Source organism: Dendrobates tinctorius, unplaced genomic scaffold (genome assembly GCF_039654945.1).
Source record: "Dendrobates tinctorius isolate UK_male_01 unplaced genomic scaffold, ASM3965494v1 ptg000020l, whole genome shotgun sequence".
Classification (NCBI taxonomy): domain Eukaryota; kingdom Metazoa; phylum Chordata; class Amphibia; order Anura; family Dendrobatidae; genus Dendrobates; species Dendrobates tinctorius.
The window spans coordinates 25,984,688-26,009,466 of NW_027361688.1; the positions used below are offsets into that span (position 1 = coordinate 25,984,688).

Below are 24,779 nucleotides of genomic sequence, written 5' to 3' on the forward strand. Positions count from 1 at the left end.
ATGGAAAGCTCAGGATTGGTAGATCAGGAAATCATCAGAAAAGAATCAGCATTAATATAAGGAAACTATCAGGAAATCAGCACCAAGGAAAGCTCAGAATTGGTGTAACTATTGGGAAATCAGCAGGAAAAATCAGCATTGATATAAGGAAACAATCAGTCAAAACAACACCATGGAAAGCTCAAGATTAATATAACTATTAGAAGATCAGAAGGAAAATCAGCACTGATGTAAGTATCTATTAGGAAATCAGCACCATGGAAAGCTCAAACCTGGTTTAATTATTAGCAAATCAGCAGAAAAATCAGCATTGATATAAGAAAACTATCATTAAATAATAAGGTAGTCAGCACCAGGGAAAGCTCAAAATTGGTATAACTATCAGAAAATGAGCAGGACCTTGGAAAGCTCAGGGCTGGTATAACTAGCAGTGTACCCTGTACTATATGTAATAATAAGTTTGTTAATAGTCAAAAATACTCATCACATTCTATTACTAGATGCGCTCTTTAAATGTACTTTTTTTTTCTAAAATTTTGGCAGTACTTAAAAAATAAAAAACTTGCAACTTTCACATTAACTATAGGGGCTCAATTGCGTCCATACTTCATGTTTCATTATCCTCAGAGGCAGGATTACAATGACAGGTACCACCTCTATACACGGCTGATAACACAGGATCCACCGATCACAATAGACGATGTCACCACCGCTCACCACTTTCTCCTCCATTCATAATGACATTTGCACATGCTCATTAGATGCTTTACTACAAAAGGTCTGAGTTAAACTATTGCTGCTAATGTACATGTGAACTTCCTGAAAGAACAGGAAGCAAGAGTCTAGAATAACCCCAGTTACCGGTGTAAAAATTAATTGCAAGATCTCTTATTTTTCTAATGCAGGTATGAAAAATAAAAAAAAATAGTAAAAAATAAAAATAAAAAAATTAACATAGTAAAAAAAACAAAAATAATAACAATACTTATTCTTACCTGCAGGATACCTTTATGTTTTAACTCCAGTACGTGCAGAGTGTAGTTTGTCCGTCGACCCTTTTCATTAAACTGTACATTCCCGGACAGCCCCTCAAGTCGAACCTTACGAAAAGAGGTAATAAATGATAAAAGTGATTGCCTTAGAGCTTTAAAAGAATAATTTATCAGCGAGTGACATGAGAAAAAAAAATAACAAAAAAAATATTGCTTACTTGTTACCGTAAATCTGCTGTGGCTCCGGGGCTGACACTCTGGTGTCCCTTGCCGGTCTTTGTTTCTTTTCCTGCTACAATTACCCCCAACCCATCCACATTCCGAAAGTTTCCTCTCAGTGGCCTCATCGATCTCATGACCTACATGCCGGTATCATAACTAAGACTGGCTGCAGAAGATGATTGGCTGCAGCAGTCCCGTGAATGTACATCAATCCAAGAATACAAAGACCAGCGAGGACAACCAGAGCATGGGAGATGGAGCAACATGTGATTATTGCAATCCTACACTGACTCTCATATTGATACCGGGAGATATAATATGTAGACATATTATTAGAAATAGAACTAATTTGCTTTTTTTGGGTTCTGTACCCCCCTACGTACCTGTTGTAAAGCTCTCTGTATGTCTATGCCTTGCCCCCAGGGAACGGCAGGGTTGGCCAAGCAGTCTCCAGCGTTACCACGTCGTGAAATGTCTATCCTTTGTTTCCTGAGATTCTGGAAGGCTTCATACATCACACGGACGCCATCATAGGTCAGCGCAGAGGTGTACTATGTAGATCAAAAAAGAGCAATGAAAACCAATTATTCTTCAAATACAGGAAATAATGTACATTAACAGGAGTATCACTGGGAAGAATCCAGTTTAGCACAGGACATTTTTCCGAGAAGACTTCTAAATCTCAATGGCTGTAAATCTAATAAAAGAATAAAAGTCTTAGGGCAGACCGTCAATATGTGATCGGCAGATTTCCACCTCCTAGGAAAGAATATGAAGGCATCTTAGCAGCAGTACCTAGAATGGACCTTAGGGATGAGCGGAACAGTGGAAGTTCGGGTTCTCTACCCGACCGAACTACCAAACTGTAAAACAGACATCCAGAAGAAGTCCATGTTCGGAGTTCAGGACTGGACACCAAGTGTCGAGTGCGAAACCCCAACTTTACAGTTCAGGTTCGCTCATCTCTAATGGACGTCCATATGGACAAGATACTAGGAATCACTGGTGCACAGCCATCTGCTGATTTGGGGGTCCCCAAACTTGAAGAACTATCCGAAGTTTGTTTACTTCTTGTAATATTACAAGTCACAGTGGTACAATATGGGTTTTTCATTACCTAGAGCCTGTTTTCTCTGCCCTCCCTGAAACTGCAAATAGTTTCCCCCTCTCCACAATGTGTAGATCTGTGCACAACCAACTTCACCACACTGCTGCTATGTCTAACATTAAACAGTAAGGGTGAGAGCTTTCAGAATCAGAAGCTCCAACAGATTTGTGTATTTTTTGCAGATCATTCAGCTAGATAAAGGACTTACAGACGCTCTGCAGCAGCAAAATGGTAGGCAATGGTAGGCATGGCTTAGAAAATGGATTAACTTTGAATTCAGGAAGCCAATGAACAGTAAAAATAATTCTGCGCAAATGTATATATAGCCTTTATCAATGGCCAAATACTTGAAGTGTAAGAAAATGTCATGATTACACCTAGTTGGACAAATGTGACCCTAATAGTAGATGTCTCAAATCTACACCAAGACCTGCTCGTGCTCTGTCTGCTTCTGTAGCCAAGCACCACTACATTCATTCGGTGAGCTGCGCTGGTGATAGAAGGCACGTTGGAACCACATACCCTGTCCAGCCAGTAAGATCGGAGTGAAGTGCTGACCAGTATGACAGTATAGGTGTGTGGCATTATCAACTGCCTGCTCTAGCCAACTGGAAAGCACCACATCATACTTAAGCTTCCAGCTTACTGCTGGAAGCTACCGGATATGCCTTGTGTCCCTCTGGTTTAGTCCTGTCTATTCAGATCCTTTGTAATGTATTTGTTTCCTGTTTTAACCTCAACTTGTTTTACTGACTATTTACTGTTTTCTAATTTTTTACGTTTCCTCCCCTCTTGGTTCTGACCCGGCTACTTGACCATTCCTGCCAGCCTGCACCACCGGACAGCAGTTTATTCCATGACGCCAAAACAGGGACCCTTGTTTAAAGGGAATCTGTCACCGCTTTTTTCGACTATGAGCTACTGGCACCGACATCAAAGGCTTATCTACAGCATCCTGTAATGCTGTAGATAAGCCCCTGATGTAACCTGAAAGATAAGAAAAACGAGTTATATTATACTCACCCAGGGGTGGTCCGGTCTTGGTCCAATGGGTGTTGCGGTCCAGCGCCTCCCATCTTCTAATGTTGACGTCTTCTTCTTTGCTGCCTGTCATGGTTCCGGCACAGGCGCACTGCTCTGCACTGTTGAGGGCAGAGCAGAATACTGCAGTGCGCAGGCGACGGACCTCTCCCGACGCCTGCGCACTGCAGGACTCTGCTCTGCCCTCAATAGGGCAGAGCAGTGCGCCTTCGCCGGAACCACGACAGGCAGCAAAGAAGAAGACGTCAACATTAGAAGATGGGAGGCGCCGGACCGGAAAGCGACACCCATCAGACCGGACCGAACGCCGGGGTGAGTATAATCTAACTCTTTTTTCTTATCTTTCAGGTTACATCAGGGGCTTATCTACAGCATTACAGAATGCTGTGGATAATCCCCTGATGTCAGTGCCGGCAGCTCATAGTCGAAAAAAGGGGTGACAGATTCCCTTTAAGTCCACCTCACTGTACAGGGGTTGAAGGGTAAAAGCTACAGTGACCCCTGGGATCTGGTAAGTGGAGTGAGTTGCCTTAAACCTGTCTGTTTTGGCCATTTTAGAGCTGCCAAGTGACCACTGACAGAGCCCCATTACAAGATGTTAACACCATCACACTGTGAAGAGCTTACAAATACTTTACATTAAATGGATGCAAAAAAAAAAATCCTTGCAAACAAGCTTGGGCACCACTGGCGGCTACAGTAGGACACATTATGCTCAGTAATTATCTAAGTGACCTTCTATATCTCCAGGTAGGCAAACCTCTCGTCTTTGATATTGAAATCAGTCAGGAAATTGGACCATTAACCTCTATAGACTTAAAAGAAAAAAGTCAAATTACATGGTTCAACATGATTAGAATTCTAAGAAAGAAAAGTCTGTGCAGATGACGTGATTTCCATAAACTGGGCAACTCAATAAGTTAGAAAAACAGGATGAAATATTGGGGGAAGTTAACATTTAAATTCATCTGATAAAGAACAAGACAGATGAACCTAGAATTTTTCTTTTTCTCTTCTTCCATTCCTTTTTTATGACGTCCTGGCCGATTCCCCACAACACCTGCAAAGGGATGTCTCTATAGTAAGTATACCCTTGCCTTTAAGTATGTATATGTCTGTCCCACATGGACTTGGCCACTTGACTTAAGAAGAGGTCAAAGGACCTCGAAATGTGTCAGCAATACCTACTTTCCAGCTTAAGCCATAAAAGTCCAATAAAGGTATCCCTTACAAGGGTCACCTAGGTAAGTCCTATTCTGTTTTTCCTCCACTAAAGTACCCTTTACAACACAGACAAGAGGTCCTTATTTTTCCTGACATTTTCTAATGTTTACTCTAGGATTCATCTACAAATATGCTCAGAATTTAGGCAGCCTTATGTAATTTTTAAAGGGGCTGTACGACAAGTATAACCCCCTTTCTAAATGTTACCCTATTATTAATGCTGTTGTCCTCATGCAGAGGGAATAAAGGAGATATAATGAAAACAGTTCTAGGATGTGTTAAGAGAAGCATACAGTCTAGATCATGTGGAGTAACAGTTCCCCTCTACTCCTCCTTGGTCAGGCCTCATCTGGAATACTGTGTCCAGTTCTGGGCAACACATTTTAAAAAAGACATTGAAAAACTGGAGCAAGTTCAGAGAAGAGCTACCAGGATGGTGAGCGAACTGCAAAGTATGTCCTACGAGAAACAGTTAAAGGATCTGGGAATGTTAAGCTTACAAAATAGAGCGAAACCCGACCATAGCGTGAGTTCGGCCATGCGGTCGGCGACCCGAGCGCCAAAGTCGGATTTCACAGAATGCTTGCACGTGACTTTTTTTTTCAGCCAATGAGCAAGGACATACACTGTGGGCAATGAGATGACATGTGCAGCGTCCGGGGAGAGAGAGAGAGATTTTGCGCACTTTAAAAAAGCGGTCCGGCATGTAGGTGTCCTCCACTCCCTCCCGACTTTGCTTCCCCATTGACTTGCATTGTGTTTGCATCGGGTTTCGTGTTTCAGTCGGACCTCCGACTTTTCCCGATAGTCGTCCGATTTCGTTCGATTTGACTTTTGAGAAAGTCAGGTTTCATGAAACCCGACTCAACCCTAAAAAAGGCAAAGTCACTCATCTCTAGTGGTGAGTTCTCCTTCAATGGAAGTCTGGACAGACATCTGTCGGAAATGGTTTCGCGAATCCTGTATTGAGCAGAGGGTTGGACACGATGACCCTGGAGGTCCCTTCCAACTCTAACATTCTATGATTCTATGAAAAACATGGCAAAACATCAAGTGAATATTTAAATAAGGTCTATAAGCCCTAAGGATAATTCCAGCCAAGTCTTAAAAGGGGTTGTCCCTTAAAATTGATATAAAACCTCTTCAGAAAATAGGTGATAAATGTATGATCATTGAGTGTCTGCCTTCTGGGACCACTACTGATCATGAAAGCAGGAGTCTCCTACGTGAATGGAGTTGTAGTGAGCATGTGCGACCACAGCTCCAACAGTCTGTATCTGTGGTGGTGACACATGCTCACTACTACTCAATTCAAACATATTACAAATGTAAATTATGGGAAAACACCTTTAAGTTAAAAATGTTTTTATTAAATCAAGTGGTTTTCTGGAATTAAAGAGGCCATAAATATGTAATATGTTTACCTAGTGTAAATGCCACTGGTCTCTTGAATCTGATGTTTATTGTTCCTGCTCCTCTCTCTTCCTGAGCTATGACCCCTCTTCCTTGTATATATCTAGTCTTGTAAACCAAGTGGGTGTGATCCTCATAATGACATCCACAGAGAAGAGGATCACGCTCACTTGGACATGTAGACTAAATATATACAGGGCAGAAGAGGCTCCTCTCCATTCCTGAGATATGGCCCCCTCTTCACTGTGTATTAATCTAGCATTTTGACCCTAGTGGGCGTGATCCTCAACTCTTCTATGTAGGTGTCTTCTTGAGGACCACGCCCCATTGGCTATAAAGACTAGAGCTGCATCTAAAGAAGACAGGGCCATATCTCAGGAACGGAGAGGAGCAGGAACTAAAGAAAAACAACTCCGGATTCAGGAAAACAATAATAATGACATATTTATGGCAAGTTATGAGTCCTTTTTAAAAGGCTTCTCTTCTATAAGTAGCGCAATTCTCATCTCTAGGTTGTGCCAGATATTACAGGTCATCTCCTTTCAAGTAATTGGGCCATGTTGCAATACCATAAATAGCCTGTGAACCGAGGTGGCAGTGTTTCTGTGTCTCTAGGTTAGGATTTTGCATTTTAAATTACCTCTGCTGGTTGCAGACACTGTTGGGTTGGAATCACACAATGATATTTTCCTCTTGACTAGCATAGATCAACAGCTGTTTCTCTTTCAACTCATTTTTTTAATGGCACATAACGATTAGAATCCCAGGTACGAACGGTTGGATGCCACCATCGAAGACCAGTGGACTAGTGCAGATGTTACAGAATGGACCATTAATCTCCTACACTCTGCATGCCGCTAATAGGGTATCCTGACTTATTGTAGACTCACAAGATTAAATGGAGTCCATTCAGACCCTGTTACCTCCTACTCTTGTGTTTCCTGCAAATTAAAAGCAAATTGGTCTCCTAGTATTTTATTTCACTTTTATTGCTATAGTCATTGCAGTCGATATGTAGACTCTACCATGATGGTTTATTACTAGGATACAAGGACATGCATACACTAGAGATAAACCACGCCGGTGCATAGAAAGGGAACCAAGCCTAGCAGGTCCAATTTCCTTTAATACTTAGCAACCAGAGGATTCCTTTCTTCACAGCTTGTGGCCATTAGCCATGGCTTCCGGTCACTCAAAAGCTGCGGTCGTTAGATGGCAGAGCAGGACAGGAGCGGCACTGGGAAGAACAGAAGACGGCAGTTGGTAAGTATTTTACTAGAACCAGGTAACTCCTTTTATACTTAACAGCCAGTGGCTTCCATTCGTCACAGCTTATGACCATTAGCCACAGCTTCGGGTCACTCAGGAGCTGTGGTCGCCAGATGGCAGTGCAGGACGGGAGCGGCACTGGGAAGAACAGAAGATGGCAGCTGTTAAGTATTTTATTAGAACCAGGTAACTCCTTTCATACTTAGCAGCCAGAGGCTTCCATTCATCACAGCTTATGACCATTAGCCACAGCTTCGGGTCACTCAGGAGCTGTGGTCGCTAGATGGCAGTGCAGGACGGGAGCGGCACTGGGAAGAACAGAAGACGGCAGATGTTAAGTATTTTATTAGAACCAGGTAGCTCCTTTCATACTTAGCAGCCAGAGGCTTCCATTCGTCACAGCTTATGACCATTAGCCACAGCTTCGGGTCACTCAGGAGCTGTGGTCGCTAGATGGCAGAGCAGGACGGGAGCGGCACTGGGAAGAACAGAAGACCGCAGCTGGTAAGTATTTTACTAGAACCAGGTAACTCTTTTCATACTTAGCAGCCAGAGGCTTCCATTCGTCACAGCTTATGACCATTAGCCACAGCTTCGGGTCACTCAGGAGCTGTGGTCGCTAGATGACAGAGCAGGACGGGAGCGGCACTGGGAAGAACAGAAGACGGCAGCTGGTAAGTATTTTACTAGAAGCAGGCAACAGATATTAGTAATAGTGTTCTGGGGGTAAAAAAAACAAAAACATGCTTTAGTGGTGCTTTAAAGTGGATCTGTCAGCAGATTTCACAAGACAGGCTAGATACATTATTAAAAAGATGTATTAGACCGGATGAAGCTGCTGGATTCACTTTGCAAAGTGCCTGTCAAAACGCCAGTATATTCCAATTTGATAATTAAATTCAATGTCACCTTATCTGATTAACAGCTCCTCAACGTCCCTCTTCCCCACTGACAAATCTCTGACCTGGCACCCAGATCAATGACCTTCCTTTCTGCCAAGTATCTGCCCACCTAGCCTGATTGGCAGCTCCTCAGTGACCGCCTCCTCTCTACTGCTATAACTCCACCCATCTAACCAAATTGACAGTTTCTCAGTGTCCCTCCTCCCCGCTGCTACGGAGATCTCACACTGCTCAGTACAAGCTGTAGCTCTCAGTCCGGCCATCTTGATGGAGACTGAATACGCTCAGACTCATGAGCGCTCTCACGCTATAACTGGACTCATAAAATGCTCATTTTAATATTAGGATTAGAGCAATTCTGACATTAATTTTTTGTGATGATAGAAGGATTTTTTTTACCTTTTTCTACAGCGTAGAAAATATTGAAAGATTATTATGTACCAAATATAACTGCAGATTTGGGTTGTCAGAATATTTAAGGAGTTGTCCAGTGAAAACAAGTTATCACATATCAACAGGTTAGGTGATAAATTGATGATTGTCGCGTGTCCAACTGCTTTGATCAGCTCTGATCAGCAGATTGGGGGATTTTTATCCCTGATGGGAACATTTATCCCAGTTACAAACTAGTTTGGGCACTCTATTCATTCCCTATGGGGCTTCTCTAAAAAAAAAACAGTATAGTGTTTGACAGCCCCATATGTATGAATGGAGTGCAGGTGGAGCATGTGCACTGCTGCTTCATTCTAGCAGAGATAAAAGGGTCCTATTGTACCGATTGGTGCAGGACCTTATAGTAAGACCCCCACTCATTGATGAACTAAATGTTAGGCATCTAAATAACACATTGAATAGGGACTTCTTCTAGCAGGACAAACAAGGCTTATGATTATTTTGTTTTTTTCTTCCTTTTCTTGGTACTCCACTTTCCATCTGTAACAGCCATTATTAGCTGCGCCTTACTTATGGGCCCCAAAGTATATGTTATGTCTATTATCCCGATAGCCATACCTATGGCATAAATGGCAAAAACACTAGGGGCATTCCCATTTCCAAATTTCTATCTCGATACGTAGTAGGTATAATAATAAGAATAATAATAATAATATTACCAAATTAGAAATGTTGTATAGTTCTCCTGATCCGCTGTGTCAATTGCCCCATGTGCAGGGCATTACCATAGCTTAGGTATCCATGGTGAACACCACTTATATAGTGACACTATGGATGTTTTAAAGGGGTAATCTCATTTCCAAAATTCTATCCCGATATGTAGTAGGTATAATAATAATACTATTAGCAAATACCTCCAATTAGAAATGTAGCATAATTCTCCTGATTCGCTGTGTGTACCCCATGTGCAGGGCATTAAAAAAGCTTGGATATCCATGATGATCACCACTCGTAGAGTAAAAGTTTAGGTGGTTAGCTGTTGGATACCTAAGGTACTGCAATGCCCTGCACATGGGGTAAGTGACAAAGCGAATCAGAAAAACAATACTACATTACTAATATTATTATTATTACCCCTACTACATATTGGTATAGGATATTGGAGATGGGAATACCCCTTTAGGTCTGGCCCAGCCTCACTATCTGCTCCTTAGGAGATGGGTTTACGTAGTTGCTAGGCTCCATAGTTATTGATAGGCCTGCAACTTGCTATACAGTCTACTACGCCGAGATGAAGAAGCCATAGTTATGTAATGAGAGATGACACCAGTTAATAAAAAGTACAATACCACCTAGAAAACATGGCGTGTCCTGCAACCGTGTCCACCAGAAATGGTCACAGAGTAGAAGAGCCTCTCACACCTGGTCGTATACGTTCACCATATTCACCACTGTACTAATTAAACTGTACGGAAATGACTTAGTGTTTCATAAGATGCGCTTATGACAGGTAAATCCAATGAGTCATCGGATCCAGCATGGGGGCGGCAGGAATTATAAGCGGTAGCATTACTAAATACAGGATATTGGGTCGAAAATGTCTCTCCCACATGTTGTCACGGATGATAATAATAATAATCTTCGCAAGATTTGTTGTCATGACAGCTTCAAAGAGGGCAAACCGAGCCGCAGATGAGATCCATGATAAATATGTGCTCATTTCCCTCGGCGTCTAAACAAATCGTCATACACCTTCACTTTCCAAAAATATATTTTTTTTAAAAAAAATCGGTTTAGTATGGCAAAAAAAAAAAAGAAAACGGAGACTGTTGGATAAAGCAGAACGTTTCTCGATTGTTTTGTCCTAGCCTAATGCCAAAATATTCTTGATCTAATCATCTTAGTGATCTGAGACCGACTGGTTGCTAGGGACTTGCTGCTTGACAACCTCAAAGAAATGGCTACGCCCGTTAGGCATTGTTTCCATTAGCAACCAGTCAGTCTCCAATGACTGTTTACCGTATATCATAGCGGGATTAATTTTGTGCTGACAGGATGGCAGTAGTCAAACCATGCCACTGTCCGCAAAAATGGAGAAACCCTATAGATGCCCCATCACGTTTAGGCATGGTATGAAATCAGCACATTTTTCTAGTATAAGAACCTAACAGAGCATTTTTTAGATATCAATGGCCGCGGGTCTCCTGACCCTAGCGTCACAGCTTTATATATTTCTCTGAAGCTGTCATGCTTAGGTCAAGAGTCCACAAATATGTCTGAATGTGCCATAATACACATTTCCTTGCCCTAACCCTACCAAAAATTATCTATACTCATTTTACAACCTTAACCCTAACGCATAATTAATCTGTACACATTTTTGAATCCTATTAAAAAATGTATTTTCATGCCTTTTTTAGTTCTAACCTATGTGGGGTGCCCGGCCAGGGCTATCGGGGTACTCGGCACCGGGCCCGTTGATCTCAGTGGGAGTAATCACGGAAGCTGTGACCCGGTCCGTGGTCCTGGCGCTCCATGGCAAAAAAAGGGGGTGAAAGAACAATGAAATAGAATTGATGAATAGTTCGTGACGCCACCTGTGGTGTTCGGCAAGGGAGATGTTAAGCCGACGCTGCATGCAGATCCTCTGGGACTGGTGGTGTTTTGCAGCCAAGATGATGAAGCTCCCCACAGGTGGAGCTGTAGTCCCAGGGCAGTGTGGATGTAGGGGTAGCTGAGAGGCGTGGGCAATTTAGAAGCTGATACCCAGAGGTAGCGGTACCAGGTGTGTTGGCACAGGAATGAATGGAGGACACCGAGGCTTGTAGTTCCAAAGCTTTACTCACAGTCTGTAGTACACACCGGTGCCCGCCTCCATGCCGTGTCCTCCGGGTCAGGAACTCAATCAACCTCCAGGCCAGATTGAATGCTCCCTTCCAACACTCCGCCAACATGTACCTTTCTGAACGTCTCCTCTTATAGCGCCTTTAAGTGTGAAGTACTCCCAGTACTGAGTTACACTGGAGTGCCTCCTGACAGATGTTCCCAAGAACTCTACTTGTATGGCAGACAGCTGTAGCCTGCTTCGGGGACTCCTTACTCCTGAGCCCCAGCTCACTATCCAAGTTGCTGTTGTGCCCCCAAGTCTCAGATGGGAGTAGTGCATTTACAGCCCACTACTCCACCGGTGTCTGCTGCAGGACCATTAGCATCCATACAACCTCGGGGACTGGGCCCCGACCTTGCGCGTAGAACTTCTAGACAGGGTTCTCTCCTAACCCATGTCCTCTGTTTCCTTTTACTCCTTCATTCCGTACTAATCTCTCCTTCTTTTGGAAGATCAGGTTTCAGTTCAATGTCTTTCTCCTTCTTTCCTTTCCCGTGCCAGCAGACCCAGTTCACTGAGGTCTGCTGCAGCACCTCCTTCCTCCATCCCTCTCCCAGGGATCTTCTTCCCTCACTCCTCTCTGAGTGACTTCCTCTCCAGATTGACCTGTAATCCTAGCCCTTCCCGCTCTCTTATGTATTCTAAACTCCACCCGCCTCCCAGCACGTTTCGTGTTCCAAGCAGGGAGCCACCAAAGGTGCTCTGCTATACTCCAAGCAGGGAGCCGCAATGTGGCTTTGCTGAATTACTGTGTTGTGTGGGATGCAAGTGTTGGAGCATGGTCAGGAGCCTTCAACTTACCTGGATGGTGGGGCACCACACCTCAGGAGGAGGTGCAGTACCTCTGTGGCGAAAGAGCCTCAGGGGCGCCACATATGCACATTTGCAAACGTTATACCTCATACATTTCCTAATTCTTCCCTTGACCCTAAGGCTATGTAAGAGTGGTGGACTGTACTGTCATGTTCCTACCCCTGAAGACACCGACCGTGTCATGTACATATTGTCCTGGGTTTTATTATACATATAATATGTTATGTGAAATATGAACTAGGTACTGCAGTTTTACTGTATATTGGGAATAGACTGATATGGTAGTAGGGTAGAAATATTGATTAGGATCTAGGACATAAGATAAGTCCAATAGGATTAGTATATACTGGTATGAGAGCATAACCATAGTTAGCTAAGACATAGGATAAGAGAGACAGTTAATGTTTGGGACTAGCTCACAATGGGAGGGGGCTAGTGCTAATAAAGAAGCACTACTTCTTGATAGATGATCAGATTGGGAAGTACAGTAACCAAGGTCAAGTTCAAGTGCAGTGGGTTGCTTAGGTCAGCAAGTATCTATCATTCATGGCAGTGGGAAGCCTTACTAGAATCCGTTGTGGACATTCCGGAAAGTCCAGAGCTCAGGGCTCGATATGGTGATATGGGTACTATGGAGAGTGTCTTATCGTCTGCGATACAGGGAACGATGGACACCGAACAAAAAAGGAAGGTAAGGGATCTCGCGTAGACTGCAGGCACGGATCGGAAATCCCTGTGCCTGAGAGAGCCAGGGAACGTGGGGATAGTCCAGGAGGAAAGGATAGCCATGGTGAGGGCGTTCTGTGTTAAGAAAACCAGGAACAGAATGTGTCTTGCTCAATACTGCGTGTTGCAATCTGATGAACTGGAACTGTCCAGTAAACTTTTGGTTGTGGAAACGAACCGGGTGTCCCTTGATCTATGTGCTGCGGCTCATGAAGATTAAAACCTGGAGATGGTGAAGGATTGGGGCCTACAAGTGAGTGTGATCCTCCCCACACATTATAGCACATTGGGACTGGGCCACGACTTTCCTGAAAAGTGCAGCTCATTCATGGCTACCGCCTGCGGTCATTTTACATTTATGTGCACACTGCATATTTTTCAAGCGCATTCCGCATTTATCCCGATGAATGCCGCTGTCACAGCATAGGTGTACGCCATTCCATGCACCCTTCACCTCTCACCTCTGAGTTGAACGACTATAGACCAGTAGCACTCACATCTGTAGCTATGAAAGGCTTCGAAAGAATTATGATGTCCCACCTGATAAAATTCACGCAGAAGCTATGGGACCCGCTTCAGTTTGCCTATAAGGAGAATCGTTCGGCAAACGACACTGTCAATCTGGCACTGAAGTACATTTTGGATCATACAGATGAACTGCACTCATATGTCCGGATTCTTTTCATGGACTTTAGCTCAACGTTCAATACCATTGATCCGAATTTACTTAATAAGAAAATGGTAGCTCTTGGAGTCCCTCTCAACTTATGCTTGTGGATTTATAACTTCCTGACAGCCAGGATACAGAGTGTAAAAGTTGGACCATTCACTTCGGACACCTTGGTCACAAACATCGGGGCACCTCAGGGGTGTGTTTTGTCCCCGTTACTGTTTTCTCTCTATACGAATGATTGCATCTCTTCAGCAGACTCAGTAAAAATCTTGAAATTTGCCGATGATATGACACTGATTGGTCTCATCAGGGGAAATGCTGAAGACTTGTATCGGAGTGAGGTGGAAAGAATATGTGACTGGTGTAAAGCCAATAATCTTGTACTCAACACTAAAAAAACTGCTGAGATGGTTGTGGATTTTAGGAAAGATCAACATGAGATACTTCCAATCTACATCCATGACGAAGTGGTTCTTAGGGTCACAGAGACCAAATTCCTTGGTGTTATCATCTCTCATGATCTTAAATGGGGGAAAAACGTGGATGCTGTTATAAGAAAAGCACAACAGAGGATGTTCTTCCTGCGTCAGCTGAAAAGATATGGTTTGTCTAAGAATCTGCTGATCTTATTCTTTAATGCTGTCATCAGATCTGTGATTTGTTCCTCTCTGATAGTCTGGTATGGGGGAGCCACTGCGCATGACAAACTCTGCTTACAAAGGACTTTCAGAACAGCAGAGAGAATTATAGGTTCCCCCCTGCCTAAAATCCAGGATCTTTATGATAAGAGTATTCGATCCCACGCATTGAAAATTTCATCCGATCCCTCTCACCCGGGACACTCCTCATTCCAACTACTCCCTTCAGCACGTCGCTTCAGAGTCCCCAAATGCAGCACCAACCGCCATATGAACAGCTTCTATCCACTCTCTGTTCAACAATTAAATCGTCATGTGTATACTATATACTGTATCTGTCTTGTTAGATGTTACTTGTTGTATCTGTTGTTATATATTATGTTGCCTCTTTGCCACAAAGAATTCCTTGTATATATGTAATATGTACTTGGTGATAATAAATTTGATTGATTGATTGAAATGCGATCGCAGGGTGCCGATAGCTTGCTATGGCAGTCTTCAGCAGACCCCCGTTTCGGAAATCACGGTACTCCATTGAAAATCAGTCTGTAAATCGGCTTCAAAGAAGACCGTAATTTTTATTATACACGGCAATACTGAATTACTGCTGGCTGCATACAAACGATCGCAATCTCAAGTCCCTTGAGGGGACTAACAAGTACAGTAAAAAGTAGAAAAAAATATTTTTAAATATATATAAAAAAATTAAAAAAAACATAAAAGTTCTAATCACCCCCTTTTTCTCCCCATTAAAAATAAACGTATAAAAATAAAAAGTAAAACTATACATATTTTAATAAAAATACACATATCTGATATTGCTGCATCCAGAAATGTCTGATGTATGAAAATATAAAATGAATTAACATGATTAGTAAACACAGTAAAAAATTTAAATCGCCAAAATTGTGTTGTTTTGGTTGCTGCAATGCCACGAAAAAAATGAAATAAGAAGTGATCAAAATCATGTATCTATCCTAAAATGGCAACAATAAAAACATGCTGTTCGCGGTGCTATAAAAACAAGCCCTCAGAAAGCTTTATAAATTGAAAAATGAAGACATTACAAATCTCAGAAAATGGCGATACAAAACAATTTTTTTTACAATTTTCACCCCTAAAACTATTTTTAAAAAATGGAAAAATTTAGTAACTCCATAATCATAGTGACTGGGAGCATGATTATGCCAAGTAATTTTTACAGCATAATGAGCCCTAATAACGAAAATATCGTAATTGCAATTTCGCAGCACTATTTTTTAAATTTTCCCATTCATTATGTGGCAAAATAGATGGGGTCATTGAAAAGTAGAACTCGTCCCACAAACAAACAAGCACTCAAAAATCTATGTGGATGGAAAGCTAAAAAAGTTAGGGCTTTTGGAAAAGAGGAAGGAAAAAATGAAAATGTAAACATGAAAAATAACTGCGGCAAAAAGGGGTTAAAATACTAAAGAAAATTCCCAAATTTCCAGATATTTAACTGCGAGTGTGTTCCTCAAAAACTGAGTGTGTGTCCCTAACAAATTTTGTTGCACGTCTCTTTTATTAATCAAATTTTATATCTGCGCACGCCATACCCATTCAGTGCTCTGTTGAGGCTGCTGGACTTTTGGTCGTCTACCTATCTTGCATTGCTTATCACATCATTTTGAGAAGGACTGAATATTGTTATAAATTAGAAAAAAAGTTAAAAAATGTAGACATTTACCGTAAATGTGCATGTCTGCATTTGCACACCTTTTTTTACTAGTTCAATTTGCCACACCAATACTGCCTGCTGACTTGTTCCTAACTTTGCATTCTGTATGTGCATTCCCTTTTAGGTCTTGTGTAGCTTGCATTCCCTTTTAGGTAAAAGTTGAATAATTGGGGTTGAAAAAGATTACTAAAGTTACTTATAGTGTTGTACAAAATGTACGGTAAAATAAAAAGAGGCAATGGCATTGGATGGGGTACTGCAAAATAAAATAAAAAAACAAACCGTGGCTAAGAATGTGGTAGCTGCTAGCAGCAGTAGAAGTACAATCACTGGCACCAACTGTTCAGGCAGTAGTACTACCACACACAGGCCACAATTGACCTCTTTTGGCTCTGACAAGCATAGTACTGTGCAGGAAGTTGAGGGTGTTATGGAATATATGGCACATTACTCCCCTCGGTCACAGCAGGATGACGTTACCTCTGACAGCGACACCATCAGTTTAAGTCAGCGTTGTGCAAAAGGTCTGCCTGATCACAAATAACTAACAATGATCAGTTTTGGACTGATTTTAAAGAACTGTGGGTGACTCCAGATTTACCATCTTTTTCCATGGTGAAGTCACGTTGACATTAAGGCTACCGTCATTGGAGACATTAGTCTTTTCAGGACGATCGGAGGCTTTACATTATTTTGAGTGGCTGCAAATCAATTTTTAGGTAAAAATTCATTAAAAAGATTTGATCATCTCAAATGGGAAATAACCCTATAACCCGAGATATATCAGGTGTCAGTATCAACAGGACCTATTGCAGCGCAGCAACGCGAAACAGCCGTAGTCCGTACTCTGCACATTTCTCCCTTGCCGATGCCTGCATATTCCTGAATGAAGCCTTGCATTTTTGAATGGCGAGTGCCATCCTTTATTTCTTTGCATCTGGATCTTCTACATTGTAATTTTTTTCGGATTGAGAACCCGTTCTAATTGGGGTGGTTTTGGCAACATGAATTGGTGTGATATCAGACCTTTTGGATTGCGTTTTGAGGTCGGTGCTAAGTTGTTTTCTTTTACTTGGATGCATAAGCACGTTCTCACTTAAAGAGTAGGGACCAATATATACTCGAATCCTAAAAATCTCTGTTATTACAGACTCCAATTGTTTCTTGGGGAAATATAGGGTACACATAAAGGAAATAGGAGGGTCTACACGTCCTTCTGCAATCACCCAAAGAGCGCTCGATCTTTATAAATCCAATCAATCATGTTTTCAAGCTGTGTTCTCGGTTTAGCGAACCTTTTAATAAGAACAATTGCCAGACCAAGCATTTGTTTCTATCAACATTCAATAATCTTTGTTTCCATGTAACAGCTGTTGTTCTTCTGAGCTTGTATACAAGTTTAGATTAACGCACAAATTACCCCAGATTTGGCCGAGACGTCCTGGAAAATTAGCCAAGCAAATACACAAGAGGCATTACATCTGCAACGATCTTTAAGCTAAACTATCATATGCTGCCATTTACTAAGTCGGGGTTCCTGAGCTATAAGATAAAGACAATGATAGGTTGTCAAACATCTTATTATGAGCCAGGATCTGAAAAATAATGAGAATGAGGGAATGTGTAAATAATATTGTGGTGGGAAAGGTCTAGAAATGCCAACTAAACCTAGCCACGGATATAAAAACGAATTGGTTATGATCTGAAAAAATTGGAAAAATGCTCTGAGGAACTGGGCAAGTCTTTCTGTTACATGGACAACTCATTGATTTTAATATTTATCCTTTTTAATACGTAAAAAGGAGGTCAGCCACTACTTTTTAATTTATGGCCAATCCTTAGGATAGGCAATCAACATCTAAATGGTGGCGGTGCGACGCCTGCCACCCCTGCCAATCAGCTTTTTACCGGAACTGGCTGGAAGTTCTTGGATGCTGATGGAACACAGCAGCTCTGCAATTCTATAGTTTCCGCGACAGGGTCCTACAGATATTAAAAGTGGTAGATATGTAGTACCTGGCCGCGGGCATTATAGTTTTGACGGAGCTACTGTTTTTCGGCCAGCATCAGCAATAGTTGATCGGCATGGGTGCCGGGTGTCACACCTCCACTGATCAGATTTTGATTGCCTATCCTAAGGAGGCCATCAATAACAAAAGTAGTGGCCAACTCCTTTAATTTTTTTCCCTCTGTGACACTGCTGAAGAGGAGATAAACGCCTGCTCAGACTACAACAAAAGATCAATTCTGATCTCTGAGGGATCAACAGTGGTACATCCTGTGATCAGTTCATCATCACAGGACCCCCAAAAAGATATTATTTAAAGTGGGCAATGTTTTCATAACAACATTTTGTATCTTTCTAGAACCTTCTAATTGTGATTAATGTGTCTTCAAAAACTGTACTTGAAATGCTACGCCATAGGGAACAAAGTATACACAATGAAGACTGTCACAGATTCTGCCGTATTTTCATTGTAGAATGGGTTCATCCAATCCCCCTTTCATAGGCAGGGCACTCTTGCATAAAGCTATCCCATAGGTAGCCTAAAGAGTTGAAATTTCACCACTCTTAAAATACATGGAAGGCAAACAAACCCCAAGTCGTTATCTCTTAGAAAGATGGCTGATATGAAGACACGGAGCACCACAAAGTAGAGAGGGTATCCATTTTGACTTTGTGACGGGTTCCATTATTTTAAATGTAGTCTTCTAACTGTATCACTTCAGACATTAAGAATTGCAAAATTATTGGTAACAACTTGCCTTTGGTTTCTTCCAGTCCACACGAGGTTGTTCTCGGCCATCATAGCTTTTCCACTGTTGTAGGATCTGAGACACTCTGGAATCCGTGTAGTTGACTAGTTGAAAACCTGTAACGTTGGCTCCTGCTTCTTTAAACTTCTGCAATTCGATGTCCATGAAACCCTGAAAAATGACAATTTGTGTGTAAAAGCATGAGTTTATAGAATATGAATGTGTTGTAAGAATAGTTATTTTGCCCCAGATGTTGCGAAGATTGACCTCTGTTTCAGGTCTTCTACATTTGGTGATATGTCTAGGTCTTTTATTGTCTTTGTTACCCAATCTTTTTTTGGATTATTCTTTGATTTTGATATATTTTTCTTATAAAATATTATGGTAACCTTTTCACTGTATGGTCAAAGTTCAACTGAGGTGTTTTAGGTCTACTTGAGAAATCTCTTATTAGGAAACACCCTCAAAATATATTCACCATCACGCATAGCTTTATGGTTTTCACATAATATTCTCACTGTCAACTGGCAAAAAATGGCTTACATTTGACATAACTTAAAATAGAAAATATTAGTAAGTGATTCTTTTAACTGTTGGATTTAGATTGGATTAATCTATGATGAACTTCAAAAATTCTCTTTAGGGTAGTCAGGACTTGGGAGTACCCAATGTGTAAAAGACTAAAAGACTAATATCAAATGTATTTAGGCCTTTACTCATCAAAGCCTTTATGCCAGAAATCAATGTGAAGCTGGGCAAAAACTTTGTGGCCTTTGGCATATACACACCATTTTTGCCCAGCTCCGACAAACTGTGACGAGATGGAGCAAGATGAGGGCATGATGTGGCAGGGTGACACCCACTCGGAAAATGAATGTAATCCCTTACAGCACAAATCTTACTCCAGTACCAGACTACAGGAAGATTTGTGAAAAGGATTAGACACGGAAGTACACCCCACTTCACACCTTGCCTGATACATTAAGACGCATGGGTCTCAATTAATCAGGTGCCTTGCATTCCGCCCCGTGCCCCTCGCATGAAAAATGTTGGTCGTGGTCAATTGATGCCTTAGTGTATGACTTAATTCTTAAAGGAATTGTTTGAACTGATCAGTCTGTTCTCATAGAAGTGGTCCCACAAGAAGTAGTCGATGATGGGGTAATTTCCAACTTCTAGAACCCTCTCAAGTGGTTATCTTCTTGATGGCTAGAAAATGAATTCTACCCATCCATTGATATGAGCCAATGGATTCAGATTGGTTTGCTCTATGCTGGAACTCACTGACCTTGTTTTAGGAATAATCCTGGGTCAGAACCCAATATGTGAAACACTAATATCAAAGGTAAGTTGGGAAATTACTGTTAAACTTGGGTTATGAGTGGATTATTTAATTTTTTAGAGTGGCTCTTTGATCTAGTCTGTTTCTTATGAAAGAGGTCTTAAGCGATGGAGTTAGTTTTCCTTGGGTGTTTTTTTTTTGGGGGGGGCTTCTCCTTGGGTGGTCATTACATAAGAAAATAAACCAACTCATGGAAATTAGCTAATGATCCATCAGTAGAATGCAAGGAAAAGCCAGGATTTACCCAATGATTATAGCTCTTCGTAGAGTATAGCTTCCTAATACACATTAGGCTATATAAATCAAACCCGCCCATCACAGAACTGACCAACAGTCTAATGTGTATCGAGACCCCAGACAATTCATTTTGGGGGAATTAAGGATTCGGTATGTCAGATTATTGGTTTGATGATTCTTTTCTTCTTCCTGAGATAAACCACCACAAGGCACATCTAGCAGCAGCTCTCTCCCAGAGAACACGTCAGATTGATCGCTACCAGGTGAGATAGCTACCGGTTGAACCATCATTTGGCCGACAGCTATTTCAAGTGCATTGCAGGCTTATCTCCATTCTGCCTACTAGATAGGAGGTCCTGAGAATCTGCCCATCCTTATACACCAAAGGGGTAAACTAAAAAGAGTACACATGCTACATAAAGCATGCCCTCTTGATTCTTCACCATCAGTCACTTGTTGTTTCCTAACGCCTAATATTCTGCATTTATCGATATTTACTTTAACCTCAAAGCTCATTATATTGTATAACTTATTTGAAAAATACTCAAGATAATTAATTTGGAGGAATTTATTTCCGACATTTCAAAGTAAATAAATTGGAACTGTCTTTTGCGGACTTTCTCTACGCTATGCATTCTTTACAAATTGGAAATATTTTTTTATTTTGCTTTCTGTAACAAAGGCTACAATTTCATAGCAGCTGCTAACATGCACAGAACGCTGCGGCGCGGCATTGTTCATCGGTTCCTTTGGCAACACATGCAAAGTAATGCATTCGCCACATGCTTATCAACAATGCCTCCATTTGCACAATGACCCAGCACAGAACAAACTCCAACAGTGAAACCCGCCTCTGCAAATTCGTCTAAAATCCTATACTTCACTTACCAGGTTTGCAAGAATATAATGATAGCCGACAATGTTTTTTTCTAGCTTGATGATCTGCAAGGAAGAGAAATCTGGTTAATTACTATCACAGCTTCACTGAACACATTGTGGAAAATGGTGTAGGCGTTCTAGAGCCTTACGTAACCGAAAGTGTGGTCAAGAAAAAAAAAATGACAGGAGAACAGACTGCACCGGGTAATGGAATAAAACAGACTGAAATGATTGAGCGACATCAAATTCAAGATGTACCATATACAACGAATTAAACTAATATAATAAAAACATATATAAATATACAACATATAGCCACTCTGGGAAGGTATTGTTTCTCCTCACAGAGATCCAAATATACTAGAAATGCTCCCTGGATAAAAAAAATATTCAAAACAGCTCTCCTCCAGAAGAAAACTATCACCAATGCCACCTATGGGCCACACTGTGTTGTTTAAGTCCAGCCCTTGATGAAGCATGATGAGGATATTGGCGAAACCAGAGAAACCAATCTGTAGGATGTAGAGAAAGTGCTCCTTATCAGTACAGAGTAGGGTTCTAGAAGAAATCAAAATCCTACTCTGTACTGACCAGGAGCAAACATTTGGTACCGGTGATATCTATAGATATCTACATATTGATGGTCTGGCTACTGTATATTTCAAGGCTCCAAAATGGGTTCTGACATTGAGCTACAGGGCACTATAGGGGGCACTAGGGAGATGTCTTTTTTCCATTTAACGGAGAGGTATTTTGCATACATTTTCCAAAAGAGCAATGTTTTTTACGGACTCTAATAGCTGTGTCTTGGCATAGGGAAGCAGAACCAATATAAAGCTGAAGAACTTAGGAATCAAATGGACCCACACTGCTCAGGACTGCATTGGGGCCAGGCAGGCAGATAAGGATGAAGAATGTAAAAATTGTGCAAAAGTTTTCTGCAGAAATGTCTGTGATCTGCAATCAGTCCCATACACCTGAAGAGAATGTGCATTCATTAGACTCATGCTGATCATGCACATGAGTTTGTGCAACCCTACGATATTCATTTTCATCTTCATTACTGTAACTCTCTGTCAACTGGTCTCCACCCTTAAAAACTCTTCTCTGCCTAAGCTCATATTTTTTCTTACCTGATTGCTTATGCACTTCACAATCTAATGTAAACTTTTCACTCTCCAAAGTTCTCCACAATGCTGCACGATCCAGCATCTACTCCCTCATCTCTGTCTACCATTCTATACATACTATCCACAGTACTGCACCATTCTGCCTCTCCTCTGTTAACGATGTCCACCACCCTACTTGTACTCTCAACAGTGCTGCACCACCCTGCATCTGCTCCCTCATCTCTGTCTATCACCCTGCACCGTACTCTCCACGGTGCTACACCACCCTGCATCTGCTCCCTCATCTCTGTCTATCACCCTGTACCGTACTCTCCACGGTGCTACACCACCCTGCATCTGCTCCCTCATCTCTGTCTTCCACTCTACATGTACTCTCCATAGTGCTACACCACCCTGCATCTGCTCCCTCATCTCTGTCTTCCACTCTACATGTACTCTCCACAGTGCTACACCACCCTGCATCTGCTCCCTCATCTCTGTCTTCCACTCTACATGTACTCTCCACGGTGCTACACCACCCTGCATCTGCTCCCTCATCTCTGTCTTCCACTCTACATGTACTCTCCACGGTGCTACACCACCCTGCATCTGCTCCCTCATCTCTGTCTTCCACTCTACATGTACTCTCCACAGTGCTACACCACCCTGCATCTGCTCCCTCATCTCTGTCTTCCACTCTACATGTACTCTCCATAGTGCTACACCACCCTGCATCTGCTCCCTCATCTCTGTCTACCACCCTGCACCGTACTCTTCACAGTGCTACACCAACCTGCATCTGCTCCCTCATTTCTGTCTACCACCATTCAACGTACTCTCCACAGTGCTACACCACTCTGCATCTGCTCCCTCATCTCTGTCTACCACCCTACACCTTACTCTCCACAGTGCTACACCAACCTGCATCTGCTCCCTCATCTCTGTCTACCACCATTCAATGTACTCTCCACAGTGCTACACCAACCTGCATCTGCTCCCTCATCTCTGTCTACCACCCTACACCTTACTCTCCACAGTGCTACACCAACCTGCATCTGCTCCCTCAACTCAGTCTACCACCCTATACCGTACTCTCCACAGTGCTATACCAACCTGCATCATCTCCCTCATCTCTGTCTACCACCCTACACCGTACTCTCCACAGTGCTACACCAACCTGCATCTGCTCCCTCATCTCTGTCTACCACCCTTCGACATAATCTTCACAGTGCTACACCAACCTGCATCATCTCCCTCATCTCTGTCTACCACCCTACACCGTACTATTCACAGTGCTACACCAACCTGCATCTGCTCCCTCATCTCTGTCTACCACCCTATACCATACTCTTCACAGTGTTACACCACTCTGCATTTGCTCCCTCATCTCTGTCTACCACCCTACACCGTACTCTTCACAGTGCTACACCACCTTGCATCTGCTCCCTCATCTATGTCTACCACCCTACATCATATTATTCACAGTGCTACACCACCCTGCATCTTCTCCCTTAACCCTGTCTCCCTCCATACATGTACTCTCTACAGTGCTGCACCATTCTGTCTCTCTTCCCTTAACTCTGTCTACCACCCTACACCATACTCTTCACAGTGCTACACCACCCTGCATCTGCTCCCTTAACCCTGTCTCCCACCATACATGTACTCTCCACAGTGCTGCACCATTCTGCCTCTCTTCCCTTAACTCTACCTACCACCCTACATTTACTCTCAACAGTGCTCCACCATCCTGCATCTCCTTCCTCCTCTTTGTTTACAACTTTACCTGTGATTTCCATTCTGTCACTGATTTAAGACCAACATCCTTAGCAATCAGAACTTTCCACTCCTGTCTCCAGGAATTTTCTTGTGCTGCACCAGTTTTCTCGAATGCACTACCCCAGACAACCTAAATGGCAAGAATATATAGCCTCTATGCAAATATTGCCTTTGGATGCATTTAAACCTACGTCATTTTGACACTGTGCTTCCTATTTTTTCAATGATAGCCATATTTGATTTTCACAACTAATTCTATCATGTAGGGTTTACAGACTGAAATGTAAAGTATCCATTCAACAGATAATTAAGACAAAGTTGGTAGTTAGAGTTCCGTAATTACTTTACAGCAGCTGACTTTGCGGAAAATGTCAACACTACCTGGGTGAGGATGGCATTCAGTCGTTCTGACTCGCAATCTATTACAACCTGACGATCTTTGCTTTTATCCAGATCTTGAAAAAGCAAGCGGTAGCCTTCTTCTGTGGTGGTGAGTATGTTTACTGCTGTCACTTGCCAGTTTTTCTCTGCTGCTGTATCCAATACTTTTTGGAGAACTGATAAACCTGGAAACAGAGGAGTTAGAGGGGTTTTCTGGGAGAAAGAAAATTACTAAATTCATTTTCTATATGTATTCAAACATGTAATTTCCTAATCATAGGATATAAAATAA

At 42.1% G+C, this 24,779-nt stretch overlaps 1 protein-coding gene across 6 annotated transcripts in view; it reads right to left on the reverse strand.

The window, feature by feature from the left end:
* Window positions 1-24,779, reverse strand: part of GRIA1 (glutamate ionotropic receptor AMPA type subunit 1) — a 321,187-nt gene that overhangs the window by 102,822 nt on the left and 193,586 nt on the right. For 4 of the 6 annotated variants that reach the window (XM_073567910.1, XM_073567909.1, XM_073567914.1 and 1 more), the window contains exons 4-8: window positions 24,485-24,672; window positions 21,228-21,281; window positions 18,770-18,931; window positions 1,598-1,765; window positions 996-1,100 (exon numbers count right to left, since the gene is read on the reverse strand). In XM_073567910.1, coding sequence (XP_073424011.1) covers window positions 996-1,100; window positions 1,598-1,765; window positions 18,770-18,931; window positions 21,228-21,281; window positions 24,485-24,672 — 677 coding nt within the window. The remainder of the gene's footprint in view (window positions 1-995; window positions 1,101-1,597; window positions 1,766-18,769; window positions 18,932-21,227; window positions 21,282-24,484; window positions 24,673-24,779) is intronic. The other 2 variants (XM_073567912.1, XM_073567911.1) reach the window with 1 other exon arrangement.